This window comes from Hylobates moloch, unplaced genomic scaffold (genome assembly GCF_009828535.3).
Source record: "Hylobates moloch isolate HMO894 unplaced genomic scaffold, HMol_V3 SCAFFOLD_15, whole genome shotgun sequence".
Classification (NCBI taxonomy): Eukaryota; Metazoa; Chordata; class Mammalia; order Primates; family Hylobatidae; genus Hylobates; species Hylobates moloch.
The window spans coordinates 9,141,595-9,168,933 of NW_026652290.1; the positions used below are offsets into that span (position 1 = coordinate 9,141,595).

The 27,339-nt window shown below is 53.6% G+C and overlaps 3 protein-coding genes across 9 annotated transcripts; 1 reads left to right on the forward strand and 2 right to left on the reverse strand.

The window, feature by feature from the left end:
- The first annotated feature begins 36 nt into the window (after nucleotides 1-36).
- TTC31 (tetratricopeptide repeat domain 31) lies at nucleotides 37-12,199 on the forward strand. 7 transcript variants are annotated; one of them, XM_032178351.2, is made up of 13 exons: nucleotides 37-212; nucleotides 399-487; nucleotides 7,610-7,712; nucleotides 7,829-8,058; nucleotides 8,241-8,324; nucleotides 8,713-8,769; nucleotides 8,880-8,960; nucleotides 9,066-9,257; nucleotides 9,531-9,642; nucleotides 9,726-9,816; nucleotides 9,891-10,032; nucleotides 10,231-10,332; nucleotides 10,510-12,199. In XM_032178351.2, exons 1-13 carry the CDS (start codon nucleotides 173-175, stop codon nucleotides 10,837-10,839), a joined length of 1,653 nt encoding a protein of 550 aa, XP_032034242.1. In that variant the 5' UTR covers nucleotides 37-172; the 3' UTR covers nucleotides 10,840-12,199. The 7 variants fall into 7 exon arrangements, with proteins under 7 accessions (XP_032034242.1, XP_032034244.1, XP_032034247.1 ...); XM_032178353.2 differs by having other exon boundaries at nucleotides 9,591-9,642; XM_032178356.2 differs by having other exon boundaries at nucleotides 46-212; nucleotides 9,591-9,642; nucleotides 10,231-10,271; nucleotides 10,505-10,577.
- Nucleotides 12,200-15,526: 3,327 nt separating this feature from the next.
- On the reverse strand, nucleotides 15,527-17,196 carry LBX2 (ladybird homeobox 2). Its single transcript, XM_032178359.2, has 2 exons — nucleotides 16,927-17,196; nucleotides 15,527-15,922 (listed from the first exon to the last, which is right to left on the reverse strand). Exons 1-2 carry the CDS (start codon nucleotides 17,129-17,131, stop codon nucleotides 15,531-15,533), a joined length of 597 nt encoding a protein of 198 aa, XP_032034250.2. The 5' UTR covers nucleotides 17,132-17,196; the 3' UTR covers nucleotides 15,527-15,530.
- A 5,454-nt stretch (nucleotides 17,197-22,650) lies between these two features.
- On the reverse strand, nucleotides 22,651-25,652 carry PCGF1 (polycomb group ring finger 1). Its single transcript, XM_032178358.2, has 9 exons — nucleotides 25,188-25,652; nucleotides 24,654-24,759; nucleotides 24,344-24,496; nucleotides 23,788-23,859; nucleotides 23,559-23,664; nucleotides 23,345-23,378; nucleotides 23,160-23,246; nucleotides 22,947-23,027; nucleotides 22,651-22,798 (listed from the first exon to the last, which is right to left on the reverse strand). Exons 1-9 carry the CDS (start codon nucleotides 25,278-25,280, stop codon nucleotides 22,751-22,753), a joined length of 780 nt encoding a protein of 259 aa, XP_032034249.1. The 5' UTR covers nucleotides 25,281-25,652; the 3' UTR covers nucleotides 22,651-22,750.
- Nucleotides 25,653-27,339: the final 1,687 nt, after the last annotated feature.

The following is a 27,339-nucleotide window of genomic DNA, read 5'->3' on the forward strand; positions in this document are numbered from 1 at the left end:
AAGAGCCGTTTTCTCCAGTCCGGGAGTCGCGGGGACCTTCGTGGACTCTCTCGTGCTCCGTAATGGGAGGCTTCTGCCCCTAACAAAGATGGACGCCTACTCTGTCCCACCCCGCCCTTTGGCTGGTATCAAATACTAGACTATCTTTCATTTCCGGGTCACTGTAGACGCGATGGCGCCGATTCCGAAGACTGTGGGGCGGATCAAGCTAGGTGAGCGCTATGACAAGACCAGAGGGGGTCTAGGAGGACAGAGGCAGCCCCTCTTGGGTCCACCTGTGGTCTGAACGTTTCGAGTAGGATTTTATGCAGAGGGCGGAGAGTCGAGGGCGGAGTGGGGAAGACGCTAGCCCATCTATCCCGAGCCCGCTGACGAGGCTCCGCCTTCCTTTCCTGTAGACTGCCCTCTACGGCCCAGCTGCCCACTGGAGGTCGCTACTGTACCCAAACTTTGCAAGGAATTCGGTCCAGAGGATTACAGCGAAGAGGTAAAAGCGACCCCCAGTTTCCCCCAGTCCTGCTCATTTTGGTCACGCCTCTTTCAAGTCAGCTGTGCAGAAACCCGCGATGGATGGGCGCCAGACGGGGCTCTGGAGGCTTTGGGGAGTTGTAGTCTCCGGCCATGCCCTTGAGGATCTTAGGCAAGTGAGGGGCAGGGGACCAGGAGGATGATCTTGCTGTAACAGATGCTCGAAGTGGGTAGAATTGAGCAGACAAGGGTCTTTGAGTTGAGGATTAGGGAGTGGGTACGAGTTCCTTGGGAAAAGATGGAGGCCGGGCGCGGTGGCTTGTGCCTGTAATCTCAACACTTTGGGAGGCTGAGACGGGAGGATTGCTTGAACCCCGGAGTTAGAGACCAGCCTGGGCAACATAGTGAGACCCCATCTCTACAAAAATGTTTTTAAAAAATTTAGACCGCGTGGTGGGTGGGGGATCTCTTGAGCGCAGGAGGTCGAGGTTGCAGTGAACCGTGATCGTGCCACTGCACTCCAGCCTGGGGAACGGTGAGACTCTGTCTAAAAAAAAAAAGCTGGGCCCAGTGGCTCACACCTGTAATCTCAGCACTTTAGGAGGCCTAGGTGGGCGGATCACTTGAGGTCGGGAGTTTGAGACCAGCCTGGCCAACATGGTGAAACCCCATCTCTACCAAAAATACGAACAACTAGCTGGGTGTGGTGGTGTACGCCTGTAATCCCAGCCACTGGGGTTACTGAGGCAGGAGAATCGCTTGAACCCGGGAGGCAGAGGTTGCAGTGAGCCCGAGATCACACCACTGCACTCCAGCCTGGGCAACAGAGGGAGACTCCATTTCAAAAAAAAAAAAAAGAAAAAATATATTTTTATAGATGGAGGGGACAGTGTGAGCAAAGACAGTAAAACAAGGAAAAGTTGGGAGAACTTTACCAAAGTGAGACCAGAGTAGAGAATTTGGTTGGAACAGTAAAAGATGGGGTGGGAGAGAAGGCAGCAGATGGCTTGAAAGGCTTTGACTTAGCACAGGGGTTTGGATGTTCTCAAGTAGGCAACAGGGTTTTTTTGTTTTTTGGTTTTTTTTGAGACGGAGTCTCACTCTGTCGCCCAGGCTGGAGTTCAGTGGTGTGATCTTGGCTCACTGCAGCCTCTGCCTCTCTGGTTCAAGCAATTCTTCTGCCTCAGCCTCCTGAGTAGCTGGGACTACAGGCACATGCCACCACTCCCAGCTAATTTTTGTATTTTTAGTAGAGACCGTGTTTCACCATGTTGGCCAGCATGGTCTCGATCTCTTGACCTCGTGATCCGCCCGTCTCGGCCTCCCAAAGTGCTGGGATTACAGGTGTGAGCCACCATGCCGGGTAGACAGCAGGGTTTTTGAAGGAGGGACAGGATCAGATTTGGAAGCATTGAGGCGCTATACTCCCTAGAATCTCAAACTCAAACCCAAAAGTTAATTTAATTAACTTTTGTTAAACTAATTTAATTAACTTTTATTAAATTAATTTAGCATGTTTGCAAATTGGTTGCTTTTCTTCTTCTTTTTTTTTTTTTTTTTTTTTTTGAGACGGAGTCTTGCTCTGTCCCCCAGGCTGGAGTGCAGTGGCGCAATCTCGGCTCACTGCAAGCTCCGCCTCCCGGGTTCACGCCATTCTCCTGCCTCAGCCTCCCGAGTAGCTGGGACTACAGGCATCCGCCACCACGCCCGGCTAATTTTTTTTTTTTTTTTGTATTTTTAGTAGAGACGGGGTTTCACCGTGTTAGCCAGGATGGTCTCGATCTTCTGACCTTGTGATCCGCCCGCCTCGGCCTCCCAAAGTGCTGGGATTACAAGCTTGAGCCACCGCGCCCGGCCGGTTGCTTTTCTTCTAATCCTAATTTTGGTTAATGACACAAACTTTCATCTAGTTGTTTAATCTAGAAATCTGATAATCATTTTATATCCCTTTCCTTTACCTCAAACATTTAGTTAGTCACTAAAATCTACTTTTTTTTTTTTTTTTTTTTTTGAGACAGAGTCTCACACTGTCACCCAGGCTGGAGTGCAGTGGCGCCATCCCCACTCACTGCCACCTCCGCCTCCCGGATTCAGGCAATTCTCCTGCCACAGCCTACTGAGTAGCTAAGATGGCAGACGCCCACCACCACACCCAGCTAATTTTTGTATTTTTAGTAGAGAGGGGTTTCACCATATTGGCCAGGCTGGTCTCAAACTCCTGACCTTGTGATCCACGCATCTCGGCCTCCCAAAGTGCTGGGGTTACAGGCATGAGCCACAATGCCGGCCACTAAAATCTACTTCTAAATGTCTCTTGACAGAAGCCCCTCATTTCCGTTCCTGGTCTTGCTGCCACTCCCTTATATCAAGACTCCTTGTATCTAGCCTGAACTAAACATTACATCCATAGCCTCATCTTCCCCTGAGCGGTATTTCTTTTTTTTCTTTTTTTTTTTTTTGAGACAGAGTTTTGCTCTTGTTGCCCAGGCTGGAGTGCAATGGTGAGATCTTGGCTCACTGCAACCTCCGCTTCCCGGGTTCAAGCGATTCTCCTGCCTCAGCCTCCCGAGTAGCTGGGATTACAGGCATGCACCTCCACGCCTGGATAATTTTTTTTTTTTTTAGACGGAATCTCGCCCTGTCGCCCAGGCTGGAGTGCATTGGCGCCATCTCGGCTCACTGCAAGCTCCACCTCCTGGGTTCACGCCATTCTCCTGCCTGAGCCTCCCGAGTAGTGGGACTACAGGCACTCGCCACCACACCCGGCTAATTTTTTGTATTTTTAGTAGAGACGGAGTTTCACCATGTTAGCCAGGATGGTCTCGATCTCCTGACCTCGTGATCTGCCTGCCTCGGCCTCCCAAAGTGCTGGGATTACAGGCATGAGCCACCGCGCCCGGCCCAATTTTGTATTTTTGTAGAGACTGCACTGCGTTTCTCCATGTTGGTCATGCTGATCTCAAACTCCAGACCTCAGGTGATCCACCCTCCTTAACTTCCCAAAGTGCTAGGATTACAGGCTTGAGCCACCACGCCCGGCTGTCTCAGCACTATTTCATTTGATTGTTTCATTCCCCAGATCAAGTCCACTGCTATCACTAACAAGATAAAGTCCACACTCACGGCCAGGCGCGGTGGCTCACACCTGTAATCCTAGCACTTTGGGAGGTTGATGCAGGCGGATCATGAGGTCAGGAGATGGAGACCATCCTGGCCAACATGGTGAAACACTGTCTCTACTAAAATACAAAACATTAGCTGGGCATGGTAGTGGGCGCCTATAGTCCCAGCTACTCGGGAGGCTGAGGCAAAGGAATTGCTCGAACCCAGGAGATGGAGGTTGCAGTGAGCTGAGATTGTGCCATTGCACTCCAGCCTGGTGACAGGGTTAGACTCCGTCTCAAAAAAAAAAAAGTTCACACTCACTGTGTGACACATGTTTTTTCACACACAGTTCCTGGCTCTGTCTCTATTGGAATAGCCTCCTCACCAATCTCTGTTTACTCAGCACACACAGAATACCACCTATGTACTAGACACTGTTGTAGGTACTGGGAGACAGCAGTAAATCAAACAGACCAAAATCTTTCTATTCAACAAATTAGGAGCATCTAATGAGGGCAACCAGTGAACAAATAAGTAAACAACATAGTATGTCAAATATGAGAAATACAAAGAAAAAGCAAGAAGGAGGATAGGGAGTGCTGAGTGGAGTTGGGAAGTTTCTCCTTCTAAAAGGAGTGGTCAGGCCAAGTGTGGTGGCTCATGCCTGTAATCCCAGCACTGTGGGAGGCTGAGGCACACGTATCACCTGAGGTCAGGAGTTCGAGACCAGCCTGACCAACATGAAGAAACCCCGTTTCTACTAAAAAATACAAAATTAGCTGGGCATGGTGGCGCATGCCTGTAATCCCAGCTACTCCGGAGGCCGAGGCAGGAGACGTGAACCCTGGAGGCGGAGGTTGCGGTGACCCGAGTTCATGCCATTGCACTCCAGCCTGGGCAACAAGGGCAAAACTCCACCTCAAAAAAAAAAAAAAAAGGAGTATTCAGAGAAGGCCTCTCCGAGAAAGTGACATTTACATAGAGATCTAAAAAGGGTGAAGGAGTGAGCTGTTCACTGGGGAAAAAGCATTCTAGGCAAAGTAAAGTGCAAAGCCCTAAGATGGGAGCACAGCTGGTATGTTGTGGGAACTTCCAAGGACACTACTGTGGCTGGAGGAGGGTGACAAGATAGGAGAAGATTCACAATGATATTGGGGGACCAGATCATATGTGCTAGCCATGTAGTGAATTCAGAGAGCAGCATAGACTGTGGTTTGGGGACAGGTAGTAGAAGGTCAAGGAAGTACCTGTTTGTTTTTTTGAGACGTAGTCTCGCTCTGTCACCCAGGCTGGAGTCCAGTGGTGCGATCTCAGCTCACCACAACCTCCCGCTCCCAGTTGCAAGCAATTCTCCTACCTCAGCCTCCCAAGTAGCTGGGATTACAGATGCGTGCCACCATGCCTGGCTGATTTTTGTGTTTTTAGTAGAGACGGGTTTCGCCATGTTGGTCAGGCTGGTCTCGAACTCCTGACCTCAAGTGATCCACTCGCCTCAGCCTCCCAAAGTGCTGGGATTACAGGCGTGAGCCACTGCACCCGGCTTTTTATTTTTTTTAATTTATTTTTATTTTTTATTTTTAATGATGACTACACTGGTTTGAGGAGGAAGAGAGAGGAAATACAGTATATATTTGAGTGGCACATCCTGAGGCGGCTGCCTAATATGGAGAGAGCATGCTTTATTTATTATTAATTGATTAATTTTTATGAGACAGAGTCTTGCTCTGTCACCCAGGCTGGTGTGCAGTGGCGTGATCTTGGCTACTGCAACATCTGCCTCCCAAGTTCAAGCAATGCTCGTGCCTCAGCCTCCTGAGTAGCTGGGACTACTGGCATGTGCCATCATGCCCAGCTAATTTTTGTATCTTTAGTATAGATGGGGTTTCACCATGTTGGCCAGGCTGGTCTAAAACTCTTGGCCTCAAGTGACCCACCCGTGGGCCTCCCAAAGTTCTGGGATTACAGGCATGAGCCACTATGCCCAGCCATATTTATTTATCCAGACAGGGTCTCCCTCTGTTACCCAGGCTTCAGTGCAGTGGCATGATCATAGTTCACTGCAGCCTTGAACTCCTGGGCTCAAACAGTCCTTTGACTTCAGCCTCCCAAGTAGCTGGGACTATAGGCATCCGCCACCACACCTGGCTCATTATTTATGCTTATGTTGCAGTTAGGAAGGTGAAACAAACCCACCAGGAAATTGAATTTTAAGTATAAGACTGATGAAGGTGCCTAGCAGTATTGGAGATGCTGTTAAGCCAGGACTATCTTCTGAGGGAAGCCTTAGATCTAAAATTGTTTAGAAAATTGAATATACCTCAATCATCTGAAGTCCTGCCTACAGATTTTTTTTAGCACGCTGGAGTTTCTAAGTTTGTGGCTTCTAACTCAATAAGTCCAAAAGATCATTGGCTTCTAAGCTTCTCAATCAGTCCTGCTCTGTTTAGGCCTGATTAGGCAAATAGGAATATGATCATTCCTGTCTTTGAAGCTTATACTCCCTGAGGAAATGACTCCCATCAGAACCACAGAATGTGTGGGCCAGGCCTTAAAGAGGCTTGCCTTATTTTGTGAATGAGGGAGAGGTCCAAAGAAGTTAAATGACTTCTCCAGAATCAAACAGCCAGGTAGTGGCAGAGTGAAAACTTGGACAAGCTGGAGATAATGGTGCACACCTGAAGTCCCATCTACTCAGGAGGCTCAGGCAGGAGGATCGCTTGAGCCTAGGTGTTTGGGTCTAGCCTGGGCAACACAGCAAGACCCTGTCTCAGAAACAAACAAAAAATAGTCGGCCGGGCACAGTGGCTCACGCCTGCAATCCCAGCACTTTGGGAGGCTGAGGCGGGTGGATCACTTAAGGTTAAGAGTTCAAGACAACCTGGCCAACGTGGTGAAACCCCCTCTCTACTGAAAATACAAATGGCATTGTGGCACGTGCCTGTAATCCCAGCTACTTGGGAGGGTAAGGCAGGAGAATTGCTTGAACATGGGAGGCAGAGGTTGCAGTGAGTTGAGATCGTGCCACTGCACTCCAGCCTGGGTGACAGAGCAAGAATCCGCCTCAAAAGAAAAAATAACCTCAGATGCAAGTGGCTCCACTCCAGCACAATGCTCTTTGCAATTCCATGCTGCCTGGCCAATGAGGAGAGCAATAGAAAGCAATCAATAACAAGGTTCTAAATTGTGTAACACAGACAATGTGGGTGCAGGTTAGTTGGAGGAGGCAGAGATAATTGGAGATGAAAGGTTCTGGGAAGGCTTTGAAGGGAGATAGAATTTGAACTGGACCTTGAAGGTGAGGCAAGATGTAGTGAGAAAGAAGCTTAGAGTTAGGAGGGATTGGAGAGCAGCTGGGGGAAGGCCCCAAGGCTGGAGGGAGCCTGGTGGTGGGAGGGAGGACAGCAGTGAAGCAGGGGAGGATTAAAAGGAGGGCTGGAAAGGTCAGCCTGGGAGCCTTTTGGAAGGCTCTGAATCATAGGCTGAGGAATTAGGTTCAACTCTGCCTATGGCCTTGGCAGTGGGGGATTATTGGATGTCCCTGAGTAGGGAAGTAATTTCTTAGAGCTTAGTTTTGTGGAGAAACAGATGAGGTGCAGAGGAGTGGCCAGCCAGGAGCTGCTGTACTTATTTAGGTGTGAGCTAGCCTCAGGGTGGGTTATGTGGGGCTGTTCATACTGCAGGTATGACAGGGGGCCTAGCTGGAAGAGCAGGTAGGAGGGCTTCATTCCAGGGGCCTCAGTATGGCTAACTCAGGTTGAGGAGAGAAGATCCTGGTTGGTAGAGAAGGCCAGGCTGAATACCATACTCAACCCTTGAGAAGGCAGGAAAGCAGCGAGGGGAGGTGATTCACTACAACAGCTGGGGGCAGCAGATTTTGTGGTGCTGAGGAGGGAGAGGTCAGAGCCAGTGAGAGTCTCTGGCGCTGGATGGCTGGTTGGTGGCTGCCATGGTGGAGAGATCAAGCCAGCGAAGCCCTTGCTATCTGCAGGAACTGCCCCCAACACCAGCCTCCCCTCCCCTCCCCCTCCCCTCCCAGGACATAGTGGATTTTCTTCGACGGCTTGTGGAGAGTGATCCCCAGGGCCTGCACCGGATCCATGTGGATGGGAGCAGCGGGCGGCTGCAGCTGTGGCACCATGGTGGGGAGTGCAGGGGCCGGGCCCAGGGATCAAGGCTGGTACCCTGGGAGGGCTGACCCTCAGATGCACCCCTCTCTCATGTTCTTTCTTTCCTGTCTCTTTCTCCTTCCTGACAGATTACCTCCTGGGCCACTTGGATGATGAAGGGAAATCAACTGCACAGAGTGACAGGGGCAAGGGGGCTGAGGGACTGGGCACCTACTGTGGTCTCCGCAAGTCCTTCTTGTATCCTCCCCAAGAGTCTGAGCCCCGCCCTCAAAGCCCCTCTGCCTCTGCCACCTTCCCCAGTGTCTCAGACAGCCTGCTTCAGGTGGCCATGCCCCAGAAGCTCCTGGTGACAGAAGAGGTGAGATTCTCAGGAAAGGGCTTTGCCGTCCCCCAGGGTTCTTTCAATCCCTGTATCCCCATCCCTATATTCTCCCCTAATTGGTATGTTTCAAGATCCTTCTGTACTGCCTGCCCCCTTTCATGTTTGCTGTCCATTTCCCTGTTTCTCCCTTTTTCTGTCACCTGCCCTTCGTCCTTCAGGAAGCCAACCGCCTGGCTGAGGAGCTGGTGGCTGAGGAGGAGCGCATGAAACAGAAAGCAGAGAAGAAGCGACTCAAGAAGAAGGTGGCTAGAGCATGGCTGGAGGGTGCAGGGGAGCCAAAGGGATTTGGGAGAGGGAAAGAGGAAGCTTTGTGGGAACAGGAGAGAGCTCAAGATGGCCTGCAGTGGACTCTCTTGCCAGGAGGACACAAGGGGTCCAGGGAATAGGGGGTCTCTCACAGGCCATCTGGTGCAGTGGTTCTGGAATCCTACTGTGCTGCCTAGGTAGGAATCTGCCTCCTTACATGAGGCCTCTTTCTGGTGCCTCTCTTGTCTGCTTTTTCGCCTGCAAAATGAGGATAATAATGATGCCTGTCTCATAGAGCTACAAAGATGGAATGAGAAATCTTAGCCCAGCACATGACGTACAGTAAGTGTTCAAAAGACATCATTGTTACCAATACTATTGCAGCGTCAAAAGGAACGAAAGCGACAGGAACGTTTGGAGCAGTACTGTGGGGAGCCCAAGGTGAGTATCTAGGGCAGGTACTAAGAGCACCAAGTGCCAGGAAGGTGAGGGCCAAGAAAGCAGACAGCTCAAGGTGATCCCAACTCTGTACCTGTCCATCTTTCTTCCAGGCCAGCACTACCTCACATGGAGATGAGAGCCCCCCGTCCAGCCCTGGAAACCCAGTTCAGGGACAGTGCGGTGAAGAAGAAGTGAGAGCCCCTTTTTTCCTTTCTTGGTCTCTCCTCATTTTCCTCCTCCTCCTCCAGAATGTACTTCATCCCCACCCCCTCCCTAACTTTCCATTTTGTTCACAGGACTCACTGGATCTATCTAGCACTTTTGTGTCTCTAGCTTTGCGCAAGGTTGGGGATTGGCGCCTCAGTGCCCGCAGAGAGAAGGGACTGAACCAGGAGCCCCAAGGCAGAGGCCTGGCCCTCCAGAAGATGGGTCAAGAGGAAGAGAGCCCTCCAAGAGAGGAGAGGCCCCAGCAGAGTCCAAAGGCACAGGTGAGATGGCTGAAGAACCTTTTTCAGCTGGAACCGTGGAAGGGGCACAAGGAGCTGCTGGGGAGGCACAGGGTCTAAGGATTGACTCACGGTCCAGTGGGAGTTCTCTGGCCCTGGGGTCAAGAGACCTGCAGTCAGGCCCCATCACTGTCACCATGATCCCCCGGGTGGTTTCCTCTCTAGGAAGATAGGGCTGATACCATCTTGTAGGGCTGTCATGAGGATTACATGAGTTGGGTGATGCTAATTGCAGTGTTACCTGTTTAAACAAAGGAGAAGGATTTGGGGAGACTGAGACCTCAAGGCCTGCTTGACTTTGCACCCTATCCCCAGGCATCTCCGGGACTGCTGGCAGCTGCCTTACAACAGAGCCAGGAACTGGCAAGTGAGATCCTTTCTCTCTCACTCCTCACCCCACCCTCCCTGGGGTAGCCGCATCTGAACCTTCTCACCCTCTTTCCTTTCCAGAGTTGGGTACCAGCTTTGCTCAAAATGGTTTCTACCGTGAAGCCGTGGTACTCTTCACCCAGGCCTTGAAGCTCAACCCCCAGGACCACCGGTAGGTGGGGGCTTGGCCAGGGCAGGGCAGAGTGTTGAGGACTCAGACCTTTGGCCACCTTCTGTCTTTATCAGGTTATTTGGAAATCGTTCCTTCTGCCATGAGCGGTTGGGTCAGCCAGTGTGGGCCCTGGCTGATGCCCAGGTGGCCCTTACCCTACGGCCTGGCTGGCCCCGGGGCCTCTTCCGCCTGGGCAAGGCCTTGATGGGACTACAGGTAAGGTCTGGGGCTGGAAACAGGAGAGATTTGAGTGGAATGGAGTGGGGAGAGGGTCTACGTTGACTTTCTAGATAAGCTTCTAGTACCAAAATGTCACAATGGTTGTGGTACTAGGAGCAGGGGCCAGTTTTAGAAAGGGTACTTTTAAGCTCCTTGACACCTAATCTTTTCTTTCTGATCCCTCTGGGACCAAAGCGCTTCAGAGAGGCAGCTGCTGTGTTTCAGGAAACTCTGAGAGATGGGTCCCAGCTTGACGCAGCCCGAGAGCTCCGCTCTTGCCTTCTCCAACTCACACTGGTAAGGGGGCCAGGCACACTGTCATGCTGAGGCGGGTATCAGGGAGAATTGGCTGGGACTGCAATACCAAGCCTCAGGTGGCTAAGGAGGGGGCGGGGAAGGATGGGTGGAATGAGAGGCATGGGCTGTCTTGCTTAAAAGAAGGATCTGGTGCCCGTCTCTCTCCCTTCTCAGCAGGGTCAGCGAGGAGGAATCCGTGCACCACTTCTGTCACCTGGGGCCCTCCAGCGACTTCCCCATGCTGAGCTGGCACCCTCATGCCTACCTTCCCTCAGGTGCCCTCGAAGCACTGCTCCGAGGTCCCCTGGCCCATCTCCACTCTTGCATTATCCTTCATGGCATTATCCTTCATGTCACCGAAGCCACCCCAACCAGCCCTTCTCCCAGACTCAGAGTAGAAGGCCCCATCCTCTCCAGCCCCAGGACCCTTCAAAGGGTTGGGACATCCTGGGACTTGGGCTCCAGCATCTACCTCAGGCCAGAGGAGGGGGCATCGGTCCCTCATAGGGCAGGGCCATGTATATATCTCATGGCGGGGGACATAGTGTGGTGACAGTTCACTGCATATTTTGAGACCTTATTCTCTAGATCCATAGTTAATGATGCCCCTGGCAGTCATTCCTCTTGCCATGGGGAAGCTTCTGATGAGAGAAAGGAGCCCCACATCCACTGAAACATCCTTTGGTTCTCAAGCTTCTTCTGGAGGCAGTAAGGAAAAATAAAACCCACCAAGGCTCAAGAAGGGAACTATAGAAAAGTTCAGGTTTTTAGGCTATAGCAGAGACAGTGAGAAAGCATCTGGGCCTTGCTCTTCTTCTTGGTCCGGGGGACCTCATTCACCAACTTGAGCTTGGTGTGCAGGAACGGGGTCACAGTGCTGAGGGGGCTTGAGTCCCACCTTTCAGCTTGATGGATGCTCACCTCTTCCCAGCCCCAGCTCATGCCCTGTTTTTCTAGCCATAGCCCCCAGATTACTTATAGCTCCTTATGCCATTTCCTGTCCAGGTTGCTGTGTATGACTCTGACCTCTTTTGTCCAGTGGTCTGGTGAGCACTTCCTCTCACTGCTAGAATATTCACCAAGGGTTTGCATTTGGGAAGTCCCTTGCCAGCTCCTGCTTAGAGCTGGTAGGGCAATACATGTCCACACTCCCAACTGGTGGCTCTTCCGCTGAATGGGGCCTCAGCAGGTGCCCAGGCTGCTACAACCTTGGCCACTCTGTTTCCCCACCCCAGCATTGGGCATTGTAATTAGCCTTTCCCCGTGTTAATTTATTCAGTTTTTTCAAGGGTCAACTGAATTCACCACTTCCTGGGTAAGAATCATGATCTCCTTTTAATTTCACCTCTAAGATCCTGGCAGCTTCCCCTAGCTGGTTCCTCCGTAGTCCTGCTGGGACTGTCAGCTCATTTAAATGTGGGTCTGCAGGAGGCTTTAGCTCTCCCCCAACCCCCTTGCCTCATTCATCAGGATAAATGGTTATTGCTCCCCTGTGGGTCTTGCTCAATACTGTTCATACCTGGAGAGAGGAGGTACTGAAACATCTCCTTTATGTGTGACTTTCCCAAATTTTAAAAAATTGTTTATGGTTTAGGCCCCTTAAATACTGTGTAGCAGGATGAAGTCTACCATTACCAGCTGGGTCACCTTGGATGGGTCTGTCAACATCTAAGCCTCAGTTCCCTCACCTATAAAAATGAGGGTAGTCCCTACCTCATAAGGGATATTGTGAGGATGGAAAGCGAAAGTGTGAGAAAATACCTCCCAAGTGCCTGGTACATAGTGGGTGCTAAATAAACCAATTTTTGTCTGCAACTGTCCTACATAGTCATGCTTCCCACAATAGGAAGAGAGGAGTGTGGGTGAATTGGTGCTGAGATTCACAAAATCTAGAGTTCTGGGACTGGATTCTCAAAGTGTGCTTTCTAGGCTAGCAGCATCAGCATCATCCAGGAACTTACCAGAAATGCAATTTCTCAGGCTGGGCATGGTGGCTCACGCCTGTAATTTCAGCACTTTGGGAGGCCAAGACAGGTGGATCACCTGAGGTCAGGAGTTTGAGACCAGCCTGACCAACATGGAGAAAAGCCTCCTCTACTAAAAATACAAAATTAGCCAGGCGTGGTGTCACATGCCTGTAATCCCAGCTACTCGGGAGGCTGAGGCAGGAGAATCGCTTGAACCCGGGAGGCGGAGGTTGCGGTGAGCAGAGATCGCGCCATTGCATTCCAGCCTAGGTAACGAGCAAAACTCTCAAAAAAAAGAGAAATGCAATTTCTCAGGCTCCGCCCCCCCCCATGACCTACGTCAGAAACCATGGAAGCACATTTCTCAGGCTTCCCCCCCGCCCCAATGACCTACGTCAGAAACCATGGAAGCACGGCCCAGCAATTTGTGTTTCAATAAGCCTACCAAGTGATCCTGATACACAGGGCGGGGCTTAGCGGAGCAGACCTCCATCCAGAGGCCATTTTGGTGGGACAGGTTTGAGTTTTGTTGTCCAAGTCTTGAGTATAAGAGGTGGCAGTGCTAGCTGGGCTAGAATTTGGGAAACCTCAACGGGGGGAGAGGTTATGACTCAGCCAGTTAATTTGACTGGACCCTACCTTCCTAACTAGAAGGATTTGCCCTGAGAGTTCTTTGCTCACCCCTGGTTGGGGAGCAGGATGGGCATAGGTGGTTGTGTTTGTCCAAGGGGTGATTATATTACAGTAGTTCCGTAAGAGGCCTGCCCATCTGGCTTTCCTGTTTTTGAGCAGGGACCTGCATTCTTTTGGGATGTCTGTAGGGCTCCTGACCTCAAAGAAAGGCCATCCACCACTACTCAATGGTATTTTTGCCTTCCAGCTGAGCTGGTTCCTAGTTCTAGCTTCTCAAGTAAATGTTCCCTCCCCAGTACCTTAGCCTGCCCTGGACTTGTAGCTTCTCCAAGAGTCACATGACTCCCGACACTTTGCCCCACATTCACCCTCCTAATTAATAGGGGTCTGACCCAACAGCCTGAGTTCTGAGTTCCCAGGACTGGAAAGTAGAGTGACCAACCATCCTGGTTTTCCTGGAACTGAGGGATGTCCTGGAGTGAGGGACTTTCAATGCCAAAACTTGGAAAATGCTGGGCAGATGGGAAAGAGTTGATCACCCTACTGGAAATGTTCCAGAGAGGTGGTATTTAGAAGGGAGTACTGAAGGGGCAATGCAGTTGCAAAGAATTATTTTTTTGCATATGCATAATGACTGACAGATTCCTAGCTCCACACCAGTGGTCATTGTTTCCATGTTGCCATTTTTCTTCCAGTTGCCCACATTTGCTAGGTTGTCATTGACTCATGCAATCCTTGATCCCTGGGGCAATCGCAGATTCCTCTTCTGTGACCACCTCCCAGCCCCACCTCAAGTCTGGCCCTGAGTTCTCTCTGCTGTTACCTTCTGCAGTGGCCAGATATATACTCCCTTCTTCAGGTCTCTACCAGTCTCTGATCCACTCTGCGTCCACAGCCAGATTGGCCTACCCTAAACAATGGTCTCATGTCTCCTCTAAAACCTCCAGGGACCATGCTCTACAGTACAATGCGTAAGTTCCTACCTGTGGCCCTTTCTCCTCCCGTCTCTCTGTAAATGCTTCTTTCCTTTAGGCTCAGTCACCTTTATAGAGACCAAGAGCATGGGCTCCTGAATCAGACAAGCAAACAGCTGAGTCCCTGTGCCACCACTTACAAACTGTGACCTGGCCAAGTTTCCTCAGGGTTCTGTGATTCAGTCTAATCCTTAAAATGGGAAGAAAAGTCTCTGTCCTGTTGGGTTATTTTAAGGATTAATACCTGCAAAGCACTTGGAACTGCTTAATAAGTGGTACTGTCTGAAAATGCCAGGTTCCCTTCTGCCTTCCAGCCTCGTTCACTCTCCAAGGAATATTCTCTCTTGGGCCCTCCACCTGCAGCTAAGGCCCTAGCTGACCCCCCTTGAACCCATGGAGCTTCCTTGAAAGTGGGGTTGTCACACTTAGGCAGAGGCAATAGAAAGTCTGAAGAGAGCCGGAGGACTGACAGGAGAGAAGGGAAGCAGGAAAGACACCTGAGCTTGATCTGAAGATTGGCTGGGACCACTGGGGAGGGGAAGGCCTGCAACTACTGAGCGTTCCCCCTCCTCAGGGTGATTATCACCAGTGGAATAAATGAATGTCAGAAATGTCCACTGGCTGAGTTAGGCTGGAATCCCTACCAGGCAAGGCCACTACTCTAAGCTTCGCCCCAGCGGGCCAAGCCTTTCCACCCTCTGGCTGCTGCCACCATCCTAGTGGGAAAATTTCTGGCCCGGGGGCCTGGCAGAGGTCTTCCAGGTAGGGGTGTGGCCTCTCTGGGCACCCATCTCTTTGCCTGTGTCCCAGCGGAGGGTTCCTTTGGCAGGATGGGGAAAGGGTCAGGAACCCATTAACAGGTGAGGAAACAATGTCATCACTCTGGGGCCAACCTAGGGATTCGAATCAAGGTCTCCCAGGCAGAGAGTAGGTGGGACAAGGCCCCACTGTCTTTCACTCAGGCCCGGTGACTTCCCCTTGGTAGACTGATAAGCATCAGCTCTGAAGGCTGCCTGGATGCTGGGTCCAAAACCTGACCTCAGGGTTCTTACTTTGTAAAAATGGTGTAATTATTACCTACCTTAAAGGGTTGCTATAAGAGCTAAAGGAAACAGTGCATTGAGAGCCCTGGCACAGTGCCAAGTGCGGACTCTCCATAGCACTTTACAGATTTTACTGTTCCTTGCTCCTGGCGAGCGTCTGGATAGAGGCATGGTGCAGCAGAGTCTCGACTTTATTCAAATATTGGGAAAGCTAGCCTGGACAACATAGCGGGACCTCCTCTCTAAAAAAAAAGTTTTTTAAATTAGCCTGGGGTGGTGCAGCACGCCTGTAATCCCAGCTAGTCAGGAGGCTCAGGCAGGAGGATCGCTTGAGCCCAGGAGGTCGCGGCCGCAGTGAGCGGTGATCGCTCCATGGCACTCCAGCCTGGGCGACAGAGCGAGACTCTGTCTCAGACAACAAAACAAACTTACAAAAACACCGGAAAAGATGAGCGTCTGGACTGTGGGCCGGAAGAGGCCCAAGTGGACCTCCTTCCTCCACCCTGGAACTCTGGCCTGAGGCAGAGCGCGAGGTGAGGAGTCCAGGGTCCCAGAGCCCAGGATTGGCGGCGGCTTTGTCTTCAATCGCCCACCTGTATCTCCTCGTCTGACAGGTGGGGCCGGGAGTCAGGGCCGGCAGGGCCGAGGCGGAGGCCGGGATCTGGAGCGCCCTCGGGCAGCGCTAGGCTGCACAGGACTTCCGGGGACAACGCGCGTAGCGAGGCGACGTCGGCGCGCATCTCCTCCACGTCGCGCTTGAGCTTGGCTCGCCGGTTCTGGAACCAAGTGACCACCTGCGCGTTGGCCAGGCCGAGTCGCGTAGCTAGCCCGTCTCGCTCGGACGGCGCCAGGTACTTCTGGAAGACGAAGCGCCGCTCCAGCTCCAGCACCTGTTGTGCGGTGAACGCAGTGCGTGACTTGCGCCGCTTGCGGCCGGAGGGGCCAGGGCCCAGCGCGTCCGGGGCTGCCCGCCCTGTAGGGATAGAGAGGGGGTCAGTTTCCAGCCTCCGGGAATCAGGCTGAGGCCTGGAAAGAAAAGTTGGGGGTTGGGTCGGGCCGGTGGCGGTGGGGGAAGTAGGGGGAGAGCCAGGAAGGCGGACGGAGACCAGAACTGTGATCCCTTATCGGGAGTCAGGCCCAGGTGGCGATATGGGGCGCAAAGAGGGCTGGCCACAGGGGTGCGAAAGGCAGCAGGCTGAGGGCATATTGTAGGGGCAAGGAAGTGAAGGAAGGGAGGGATGATTCAGAGGTGCAGGGTCAAACCTTCTGGGGTGGAGCCTTTGAGGCTTTTAGGAGCCTCAGGCTGAGCAGGCTATAGGTTGAGGGTGACACTAGAGGCGAGTAAGAGTCAGGGCAGCTGACCCAGCGTGGTGGTGGTAACAGGACTTAGATCATGCCCTTCCATGGATCGGGTCGGGCATTCGGTTTACAGTTCCTTAGTGACACCAGAGCCCGCTCCTGCAGCCCAAAAGGGAGATAATGAGGTACCAGAGAGTGAGGAAAGGCAGAGTGCGGAGTCCCGCGCCCAATGCTGCGCCAAGGGCTTTCTGCTCCTTGACTCCCCTCGAGAAGAGAATGGCTTGGAGCGGATTCTGGTCACTCGGAGAGACTCGACTCTCTTTCCAGCGTTTTCTGTGCCGCCTTTGCAGGCTCACTTGTTTACCGCCTGCGGCTCAAGCCTTTTGTCTCTTTCTCTCCTGCCTTTCTCTATCGCGATTGCCCCGCCTACAAGGAACAGAGCAACAGGTCGCTCAGTTGGCAACGGTCTGCTCTTTTCCCTTGGCACTGGCGGCCTTCCGGAGCCGCCACGGAGGAGAGGTGAGAAGTCGCAGGTGCGAGTCCTGGCACGTGGGCTGAGGACAGGGGACGGATTAGGGTGGGTGGCCTGGGCTGGGACAGAGGTTTGAGACGGGGAACCAGGAGGAGAGAGGTGGGGAAAAGGCCAAGTCAGAGTCCGCGACCTTGCCGGCTCTATACCTTCAGACCGCTGCGGAGCGTGCGCGTCAAGTCCGCTGAAAGTTTTACTAGTCAGCTCCTCCAGCGCGCACAGCGGCGACGTTGGACCCGGACCCGACTCTGGAAGCTGCGGCGCAGATGGTGCTCGGGGGACCATGCGCGGGGCTAGGATGTCTGCGATGCTTAAGAGTGTCCCGGGTGTTCGGGGCTCGCGTCCCGAGTTCATAGTCGGCCGGGCTGGGGCGGTCCCGCTGCCCGCTGCGCTCGGCTCCGCAGCTGCCTGGGCCCCAGCGCTCGGCTCCCGATCCGGGCCCCCAGTCTCGGACCCGCCCCCGGCTCTGGGCCCGAGTCCCATGTGCCCCTCCTCCTGCGCCCCCACCTCTCCACTCCGGGCCGCGGTGGGTCTGGAGCTCCTGGATGTCCGGGGAGGGTATTTCTACAGGCTGGGGCAGGCGCGGAGAGCAGAAGCCGACCAAACTACCCATCAGAGCAGGGCCGCGGGGCTGCTCCGTGCTGCAGGGCGCTGCACCGTGCACAGTCAGGCCGGGCCATACCTCCAGACGCTGTATGCTGCCGACTCCCCGCCTAGCCGCCGCTCTGGCTCATAAACTCGTAGACGATAAAATTGCCTTCTCTGGCCCCAGCGGCTGGGGATTTGCAAAGTTCTGAGGAAGGCTATCAGGGCTGACTGTGCTGGGATCTCTGATCCCAGCTAGGACCTCAGTCTCCTAACCTGGCTCCCTCTTCCCCACCCCACCCCTGAGAAACGTTGTTTCTGGTCCTGACGGCTGGAAGTAGTGCTGCATGGGTCGGGGGCGCAACACTTGGGAGGACCTGGCCTGGCGGAGCGACTGCAACTGGGAATAGTGGGGATGCCACGAAGAAGCAAGCACAGGTGAATGGACCCGAGGCTGCCCCACCTGACGAAGTCAGAACACACAGAGAAGCTGCCGGGAGACCGGGCCGCAGGAGAGAAGACTCAGGGAACTCCGAGCTGGTGCAACTGCCCAGGAGGAGTCTTTGTCAGTGAGGACTGGCAAAATCAGTCGATTTTGTCTGTCTTTGTCTTCTTTTTATTAAGCTCCCATAGTTCAGGTATGTATGGTTTCCCCAGCCTGCAGAGGCTCAGAAACTGCCAAGGGGAGCAAGGTGCCCTGACCAGAGAGGGGTCACTCCCCATAGAAGAGAGACTTGAAGGGCAGACTTCACGGACCCAACTGGATCTTGGGACAGGCATTCCTGACAACCCAGGTACTAACTGTGAGGCCTGGGATACTCATTCCTATTTAATCTGGGTCCTTTTTATCTGCCACACTTATTCTGGTTCTGGGCTCATACTTGGGTAAGCACCCACAGCCCTCCTTTGTAGGAAGAAGGCAGCTCAGGGACAGTGGGGCCTCAGCAGTAGAGGCCCAGCAAGGTATGGGTTTTGTTCCTACATTCCACCCCAAACAGCTGGAGGATTCACACCTCAGAGGCAGGGAAGCCCTGCCACTCCTGAGGAGCTTGCTGCTTTGCTGCCCAGGGAAGTCAGAAACTGATGTGCTTCTAGCTTTTTAAAACAGTATCAGGAAAAACCAGGCCAGTCCCTCCTGGACTGTCCATTATGTCACTTTCCTTGTAGACCGCTGCATCTCCCACCATCTGTGCAGTGTCCACCTGTCTATTCCCTGGGGCAACTGCAGCATGCAATTGGGGTTCCCTAAACAGGGCTTAGGAGATCCAAGGCACCTGGGCCAAAGACTCCTTGACAAAGATGGGAAGGCACCTTGATAGGGTCTTCTTGGTAAAGGGCTCACTCCAACAACCCCCCTCCCCCACCTGCAACATTCACATAATGCCCTCCTGGAAAGCTGAACAACACACTTAAAGCCTGATGGGCCACTGCTGGATCAAAGAGCAGAGCCAGGCCATGGTGGAAAGCTGAGCTGCCTCAGGACCTTGTTAAATGGTTATTAATGGTGAGGGGCAAGGGAGGGCCTGGAGAGATCTTCAGGCTACAGGCCTCAGCCCTGGAAACCATCTTAGTGGTTTCACTTAATGTGCAATAAAGCAGCTCTCTCGAGGCAGCAGGAACTGCCCCACTGTATCCCAGGCGTGTCACTAAGCAGATGCTGCAACCTTCACTCATGCATCCTCTATGTGGCTTTTGTGTCTGTCTCTACCTCTGCTCTCAATTACTTGCGTGTGTCTGTGAGGAGTGTGGAGCTCTCCTGATGGGCCTGTGCCTCGCAGCCCCTTCCATCTCTCCCGCCTAGTTCTCCCCTCTGCAGCTGGGCTCAGGTACTGGGATTGGACAGCTCCCAAACATGAGTTTGGGGGAGGAGATGGAAGTGGAGACTAGCAAAGGGAGGAGGCCCAGGACAGCAGAGGCCCCTCTAAGGTCGTCATAGCGGCCAGGGAGTAGTCCAGGGGATCGTGGGGCCACAGAAGGGGACTTTTCTCAGTACTGGAACTCGAGCTAGGGCGAAATTGGATCCACAGAGAGGGGTAGGAGGAGGGTGAGTGATTAATGAGGAAGATTAAAAGATTAAAACTTGTTCTGGGTTGGGGAGGGGACAGTCACTCGGCAGTCCTATAAGGTTACCCCCCACCCCAGCTTGGAGGCGCAGAAGCTCCCCGGTGCTCGCCTCTTCCCACCCGCGGGTAGAACCCTCCCTGTTCACAATCCTTCTCAAGAGATGCATGGAGGCCAGCCTTCACCACTGGTCCCGCGGGGCCAACGGTTTTCCTTCTCAGGCAATCTCTTGCGTTTCCCACCTTCTCAGAGTCCTTTTATTGTCCGTTCAGACATTTCGGGGTCCTGCGCTCCCTCCCCTTGTAGAGATCCCACATTCCAAATTCGCTGTCTTGGGAAGGCACCCCATTCCCGCTTAAGGATGCTTCCTCACATCTCCCCTTTCAGATTTCCCATTCTCACCTATGAAAAAACTTCCTACCACTCACCCTAGCGCTACTCTCAGCCCTACCCCCACCTTATCTTGCACCCACACACCCCATCGGCGGGTTCCTCCACCCCGGGCCGCCCCCGCTCGACCCCGTTCCCCACCGGTGGCACGGAGGCCTGCTCAACAAACGACCTTTAGTCTCGGATTGCCTGGCCCGGACATGCCACTGAATTCTGTGAATGTGTAGGAGGGTTGGAGGACCCTCAGAATAACCCCCTTGGGGAGGTGGACAAGGACAGTCTCAGCGAAGAGCTTGCCCCCCTCCTCCCCACCCTTAGGAAACGTCCGTGAACCGGAGTGAGAGGGAAGTGGGAATTCCGGGAGGAAAGTCCAGGCGGAGGAGCGTGAGGCGGGGCGTCCGTCCGTCCCGCACACTTCTGGGATTGTTTTCTCTTTCAGAAAGCGCTACTGCGGAGTGAACCGATCCTTATATTTTAGTTTCATGACTTTGGGGGCGGCAGGCCTGTGAGTTGTTTTCCGCCCTGCAAAGATCTCTGCGCGCCCACCGCCACCCTCCCGGGCGTGCGGGCCGAGAAGCAGCCAGCGGTGAGAAACTCCGACGCCCTCCCCGACACTTTTCTCCCCCCAACTCCCCAAGACTCACTTCTAGGGAAGTCCTTTTTCCCGTCAAGCCCTGGGAAAGACTGGCCAGGCTGAGAGAGGGACCCGTCCTCCTCTGTGCCAAAGGCGGGAGCAAATCCTGGTGCTGTCGCCTTTGGATGTGAGTCCTGGAAATGGCGGAGGTAAGGAAGGTGGGCAGGGGCAAGGTTTGGCCCTCAGGGGAGAACCGACGCCTTGTCCCGGAAGCGCAGCACGGCCGAGTGTGTCCGGGGGTGCAGACGGCGCCCTGGGGTGGTCCTGCCGCCGCCTCTCCTTTGAATCCGGAGCGCCGCGCCGCGTCCGGGCGCGTTCTCAGTCGCGCGAAGCCAGAGAGGACCCTGGGCGTGATTCTCCCTCCCTGGCACAGACGGAGACCCGAGTGACCTCGGGGTCCGGGTGGGCGTGGGGAATGGACCCATAGGCCCGGGACGAGCGGCGCGGAGCCAGCAGCTGGCCAGCTTCAGCCACCTCGGGAGACCAGTGCAGCTGCCGCTGCTGACAGACAAGACCAAGGCTCGGCGGGGCCCCACCCCAGATCCGGCCTGAGCGCTTTCCGCGCTGCTCGGCCTCAAGGCGTGAGTCATCAAGGGCCTCAAGTCCCGTGACTTGGTCCTCAGGGTCTCCTGCCTCGGGCCCATTAATCTTCAGACCCGGCTTTTTCGACCCCGAGCTGCCGCCCAGCCCCAATGGCAGGGCCTTCCAGGGAGACCCAGTCGGACTGCTCCCCAGCTCCCGCAGCTGTTCGGTCCCTGCAAAGCCCCAGGGAGCGTTTCTACTCTCTCCTGAGCCCACGCCATCCCGTCACTCCTAAGAAACTTTTTGCGCAGAAACTCCTGGAGAACAGCCCCGGCCGCCACGTACTCGCCCGGACCGCAAAGCCCACAGAGCTTCAATTCGGAGGAAGGGGAGTGGGGAGCCCTGAGCTAGGGTGTTCCTAGAGGAGGTCGGGGAGCGGGGGTAGAGGCATTCCAGGCTGGAGCCTGGAAGCTTTGCTAACCTTGGAGAACATGTCAGTAAAGAAGCGTACCCAGGCCGTCCGCGGTGTGCCCACCCGGGTCCCCATCAGTGCCCCATGCACTTGAGCTCTTCCTCGGCGTCTGCAGCCTCTTCATCCGCGCGGAGAGGCGGAGGTCTCCCGGAAACAGAGTCCGACTGTGGCACCCCAGAGCGTCCAATGCGAGCTCAGGCCTTTCCCCCAAGTCTGGAGTTTTCTTATCCAGTTGAGGCCGCCTTCGCTGTACTCACTCCCTGCCTCCCGCCCCATCCTCTGCCACCCGACCTCCATCTTTGATGGTTAGCGCCTTCAGCCCTCAACAGCTTCGCACAACCAACCCCTAGAAGCCGTGGAGTCAGACCGGCCAGGGTGGGACCTAGGTTTTAACTCGGGTTCTGGTTACACACGCTGCGCCTCCATAGTTTGTCCCAGATTTGGCAGCAGGCCGGCTACCTTCAGGAACTCTTTGCTTTGGCCTCTGTCTGTTCCTGTCCCAGTTGGGCAAGTTTCTAGCTACCCCACTGAGAGAACCATAGAACAAGGACCCTGGCATGGCATACAGACAAGGAATGTTTGCGGAATTACCGGAGCTGGTGCGTTGCAGCTTCCCTCTTGTTCCTTGAAGTTGCCCTTGCTCTCCTCCATATCAGCTCCCTCTCCTCCTCAGCTACTTATTCCCCACCCTGGCTTCTTCTAGTCTCAGTCCCCAAGTACTTGCTGAATCCTGTATGGACAGCTTAAGCCTCCATTTCTGACAATTCCTGTGACCCCACTCCATTTGTTTTTTAGACTTCTCCCTCCTTTTTGTCCCCATCCCCCAAGTTATAAAACTATAATGCAATTCTTTGGATTTTTCTTTAAAAAATCACACTTGTTCAATCCTGCAGCAGCCACTGTCCAACTCTAGCCTTCTCACCACCGCTGAATTAGGACACCTCCTAACAGGCCCGCCCGCACTGTATGCTGCAGCATACAAGGACACCTGAGAGCTCCCCTCCAGGAAACCTTCCCATCACCAAAATGAGTGGTGCGGGAGGCCTGGTTTCACACATATAGGGATCCTCTACCCTTCTCCTTTGGCAAGACATTGAGGGCCCATGGCCATAGAGGACAGGCCCTTCTTCACAATGAAACTCAGAGGATTTTTGAAGAAGGCAGGACACAGCATGAGTATGAGGCAGGAAGAATAAGGAAGAAGAGAGGTGCTTTTTAAAAGTTTTTATTTCAAAAAATAAAGCTGCAGTTCATTTCACATAAATATCTGGGGAGGGAAGGGGAGTGGGATGGGGTGGGGGCTTGGCCCCTACCTCCTCTTCTCTTTCACACTGTATTGTAAAAGCAAAGGGGATGGCTAAGGAGAGAATGAGGAAGTAGTAGTCAGTGGGGAATGTTCTTCTATTATCCAAAGGGCCCCTCAGCCCACCCTTCCCCTGAGGACTGTAGGTTGGTTGGGGGGAGTCTGAAGAGGGTGTGATGCCAGGGAGGGTGGCCTGGCTTACCTTGCCGAACCAGCGGGAGAGCCATATCTGCTTCATTGTCATGTGATCAGGGAGAACTTCATTGTCAAAAAGGAGCTGCACCTAGGAGGGAGATGGGAGCATAATTTTAGGAACTTTCTGGCATGTCAAAAGCTACCCTGGTCCACCCTAGACTCTGTTCCTCCTTTCTTAGCCCCTTCTCCCCCTCAAGAAACCTACTGTGGGACTACTCACATGCTGAGGGTTTAGCATCAAGCGGTGACACAGGACCCTCCGGAGATGGCGCACCTCAGCTCTAACAGAACATCGGACATACTTGTTCTGGGAGCAGGGAGGGGAGGGAAGAGGGCAAGGTGTGTCAGGGAAGGACCATGGGAGGTGAGTCTCCTTAGAGAAGCCCTCCCCTCAGCCCTTCTCACCTGCAGGACGCTTTTATTCTTGTCTTTGCCAGAACTGGGGGGAAATAGACACAGGTTAGGGAACCCTATCTTTCCTCCTCTCCCCCACCCAGAGCCATGATATACTCTCTTCAAGGGGATAGGCACTCACTCACTGCTCGACCTCCCCCCAGACCCTCCCTGGCTCTGGGTTATTGGCACTGTCACCTCCTGTAACCCCTGACCTTCTCCTCACCTCAGCCGCTCCAGGCACAGGTTCAGCTGCTCATCATAGCGATAGTAGTGGGCTTTAGAGTGGTCAAAACTGCTGAAGGGGAGGCCGAGGTTGCTCAGTGCTGGCTCTGAGAAAGATAGGGTAGTGAGGTGGCTGGTGGCACACATTCCATACTCCTCTTTCCCCAGAGAGCAAAACTGGGCAAGAAGAATGCTCTGGGGGCTTTACTCTCCCACGGCCAAGGACATACCTTCCCCACTGGGCTGGGTGACCCGGTCCAAACCTCGGGACTGGTAGAATTCCCGAATCCGTTTCTCTTCACCTAGAAGAAGGTCAAGTATGAGAATAAAGTATTAGCCCTTCGGGGCTGGGCGCAGTGGCTCACGCCTGTAATCCCAGCACTTTGGGAGGCAGAGGTGGGCAGATCATGAGGTCAGGAGATCGAGACCATCCTGGCTAACATGGTGAAACCCTGTCTCTACTAAAAAATACAAAAAATTAGCTGGGCGTGGTGGCAGGCGCCTGTAGTCCCAGCTACTCGGGAGGCTGAGGCAGGAGAATGGCGTGAATCCGAGAGGTGGAGCTTGCAGTGAGCCGAGATTGTGCCACTGCACTCCAGCCTGGGCAAGACTCCGTCTCAAAAAAAGAAAAAAAAGGAGAATAAAGTATTAGCCCTTCCTCACTTTTTGTCCTTTCCTCATCTTTGGCCTTCTGCCTACGTGAGTCCTACCAAACCCCTGTCACCTCAAGCTGCCCCTCAGCAATTAGTCCTCAAGAGGCCCCTCAAAGTCAGGTTGGTGACTCACTGTCTTGCAAGCCAGGCACCAGCTTATACACGATGTCCTGCATGACCCGGTCCAGTTTGAGGTTGAGCAGTGGCTGTGTCTCGTGGATCTTAATGTTGCACATGGGGCAGTACTTGCTAGTTTGGAGGTACTTCACAATACAACTCTTGCAGACTGCAGGAAAAGAAAAGCAGATTCTCAGGCCCTCTGGAAACTGGATTCATGGGCTGGGTGGGGTGCCTGGATGCGTGAGGCAGGCCGCACAGAAGCTGGCAGTCAGCTTGGTGAAGACTAGGGACTGGAAGAACTAGGCAGTCTCCAAGGCACTCACAAGTATGAAGACACTCTGTGATGGTGGTGGCATCCACGAAGTAGCCGGCGCATAGGCAGCAAACAATGTGTTCATTCAAGTCTTTGATCTTCACTCGAACCTCCTCCTGAAGATACACCCTCCGTCACCAATCATCCACCCTCAAACCCCAACCCGTGCGCCTTCCCGCCTTGGGGGTCGCCTCCTTCATCACACTCCACGGCCAAGCCCCGCGCCCTGCGCCATCAGCCGGCGATTAGCTCCAGGGGGCTGGCACTCCCCCTCCGCCCAGCAGAGGGCTCCGCGCACAGCGGGGGCTTCCCTCACGTGGACTCGCCTGACCCTCCTTTCCCAGGGGAGACTACACGACGTCGGCGACACAATGCGCAGGCGTCCTAACCGGAGTTTGGCAACCCGATAGCAATCACGCAGGCGCACTGGGCACTCTGTCTCTGCGCAGGCGCACTGGGCGCCCGGCCAGCCACCGCCCGTCATTTAGCCCGCCCCAATTCGCACCGCTGGCCGACCACAGCAGTAACCCTGCCGCCCTTGCACCTCGTTCCGTAGCGGGTCCATCTTGTACACTGACTGGAGCTGGTTCCGAAGCCTCATCGCGATCGCAATCTGGCCCCCCTGAGGAGACGCCATCTTAAAGGCTGATCCCAGCCGGCCACTTCCGGTGCCGCCTGCAGGGCGGGACTTGTCTCCCAGCAACGAGGTTCTAGGTCTTTTCGGATTCGCTCACCCTCTGTAAGGCCCCGCCCACGTTCCTTTCTCCCCGTGTGCTCACCTGAGCCCCACCGGCCCCTCCCCTCCTCAATCCGTAATTAAGGAGTGGGGGGGGGAGCGTAGGGAAGGGTCCTATCTCTTCAATCTCCTGTAGAAATCATCATAATAGACCCTACGCGACCTCATGACTAACTTTTGGAGCCTGCGAAAGACTGCCCCCTCCTACCCCCAAAGGCCTGGCAGTCTGTGCCCGCTACCCGCTCAGGGTCGTCGGTCTTCTGTGACGACGACCCTGCTGAAGAAGCCCCTCCTGGGTCCTCTCCTCGTAATGCCGCCCTGTCGGCGTCCGCGTAGCGGAGCTTCATCCAGATGGCGGGCCTTCTCCCGGCTTCACGGAGGGAGTTTCTCGGGCTTTGCAGAGTCTCGGAGAGGGTGCCGGGGGATGGGGAGGGAGAGACCCCTAGGGACTTGGTAGTGATCTTATTCCCCCATTCTCCCCCTGCTCCCGGGGATGGGGGGGGGCAGGCCCTGGTTAATGATGATGATTTAATCATCGGCGCCTGCGGAGGCCTGGGACAGACTAATGCAGAGCAGATGCCGAAGGAGGAGGGGAGGACGACTAGGACACTGCCACACACAGACAGGCTTAGGCAGCGAGCGCCTGTAGTAGCATAGGCCCAGCCCCGCACTTGGGGACTACGTGGGGTGCTCGCTCGAGAGCTCTACACCGCCAGCCCTGGGTACTTAAAAAAGGATAAATTTGCTCTGAGGTATTAACATCAAATGCAACTGGAGATACGAGAAGGGAGAGATTCCAATGGAGACCTCAAAAAGGCTTTCTGGAGAAAGTGGGACTTTGGGCATAATTTAGACTTGGGGGGGAGGGGGGTGGAAGTGTGGTGAAATAGAAAGGACGTGGAGGGGAATGACCAGAGGACAGGAAGGTCAAGATGTAGATTTGAGAGTGGTAATAGAAAAAGCAGGGCCGTTAAGGGGTGCGATTTTTAGCCTGAGGGCAATTGGGAGCTAGTGGACTTTTTTTAAGGGAGGAGGTTATCCTGTGAAAGCAACATTTTTTTTTTTTTTTTTTTTTTTTTTTTTGAGACGGAGTCTCGCTGTGTCACCCAGGCTGGAGTGCAGTGGCGTGATCTCGGCTCACTGCAAGCTCCGCCCCCTGGGTTCACGCCATTCTCCTGCCTCAGCCTCCCAAGTAGCTGGGAATACAGGCGCCCGCCACCACGCCCGGCTAATTTTTTGTATACTTAGTAGAGACTGGGTTTCACCATGTTATCCAGGATGGTCTCGATCTCCTGACCTCGTGATCCACCCGCCTCGGCCTCCCAAAATGCTGGGATTACAGGCTTGAGCCACCTCACCCGGCCGAAAGCAACATTTTTGTTCATTTCTCTTCAGAGTGAATTGAAGTGAATATGCAGCAAGAAGTTATGAGATTAGTGATTAATCAATTATTCCTTACAGCCACTGTTTACCTACTTCCCTGGTCTGAGTCACTATCATCTGTCCTCTGTAGTGGCCTCTTGACTGTTTTCCTTGAGTCCCCCTTCGCCTGTTCTCAACATAACAGTTCAGTGCTATGTTTCTCAGAGCTAGTGATTCTGATAAAACATGAAACACAAAGGACAAAGGACAATTTTTGAGATGTGGATATGTTTATTATTTTTATGGTGATGATGGTATCATGAGTATATACATATGTCAAAACTTATCAAATTGTACACTTCAAATATCTGCAGTTTATATATCCATTATACTTCAAGAAAGCTATTAAAAATAAAGTTGAAAAATTAGGTTGTTCCTTTTTTACTGTTTAAAACCTGTTGAGAGCTTCCCTTTTCAATCAGAATAAAAGTCAAAGTCTTACAGTGGTGTGCAAGGGCCTGCATAGTCTCTTCAGATACACCAGGATATTCTTCCACTTTGTCCCCAACTTGAAATGCTTAGGTATCCAAAATGGCTC

Excerpts from the sequence above, each read along its gene's own strand:
- TTC31 (XM_032178350.2), top strand. The coding sequence starts at position 173 with ATGGCGCCGATTCCGAAGACTGTGGGGCGGATCAAGCTAG. Across the intron at positions 7,713-7,828 it reads GCTGCAGCTGTGGCACCATG|ATTACCTCCTGGGCCACTTG; the intron begins GTGGGGAGTGCA and ends CCTTCCTGACAG. Across the intron at positions 8,325-8,712 it reads AGAAGCGACTCAAGAAGAAG|CGTCAAAAGGAACGAAAGCG; the intron begins GTGGCTAGAGCA and ends ATACTATTGCAG.
- LBX2 (XM_032178359.2), bottom strand. The coding sequence starts at position 17,131 with ATGAACTCGGGACGCGAGCCCCGAACACCCGGGACACTCTTAAGCATC. Across the intron at positions 15,923-16,926 it reads CGCTCCGCAGCGGTCTGAAG|GGCGGGCAGCCCCGGACGCG; the intron begins GTATAGAGCCGG and ends CTATCCCTACAG.
- PCGF1 (XM_032178358.2), bottom strand. The coding sequence starts at position 25,280 with ATGGCGTCTCCTCAGGGGGGCCAGATTGCGATCGCGATGAGGCTTCGG. Across the intron at positions 23,379-23,558 it reads CTGTGCCTGGAGCGGCTGAG|TTCTGGCAAAGACAAGAATA; the intron begins GTGAGGAGAAGG and ends ATTTCCCCCCAG. Across the intron at positions 22,799-22,946 it reads TCTCCCGCTGGTTCGGCAAG|CCATCCCCTTTGCTTTTACA; the intron begins GTAAGCCAGGCC and ends TTCTCTCCTTAG.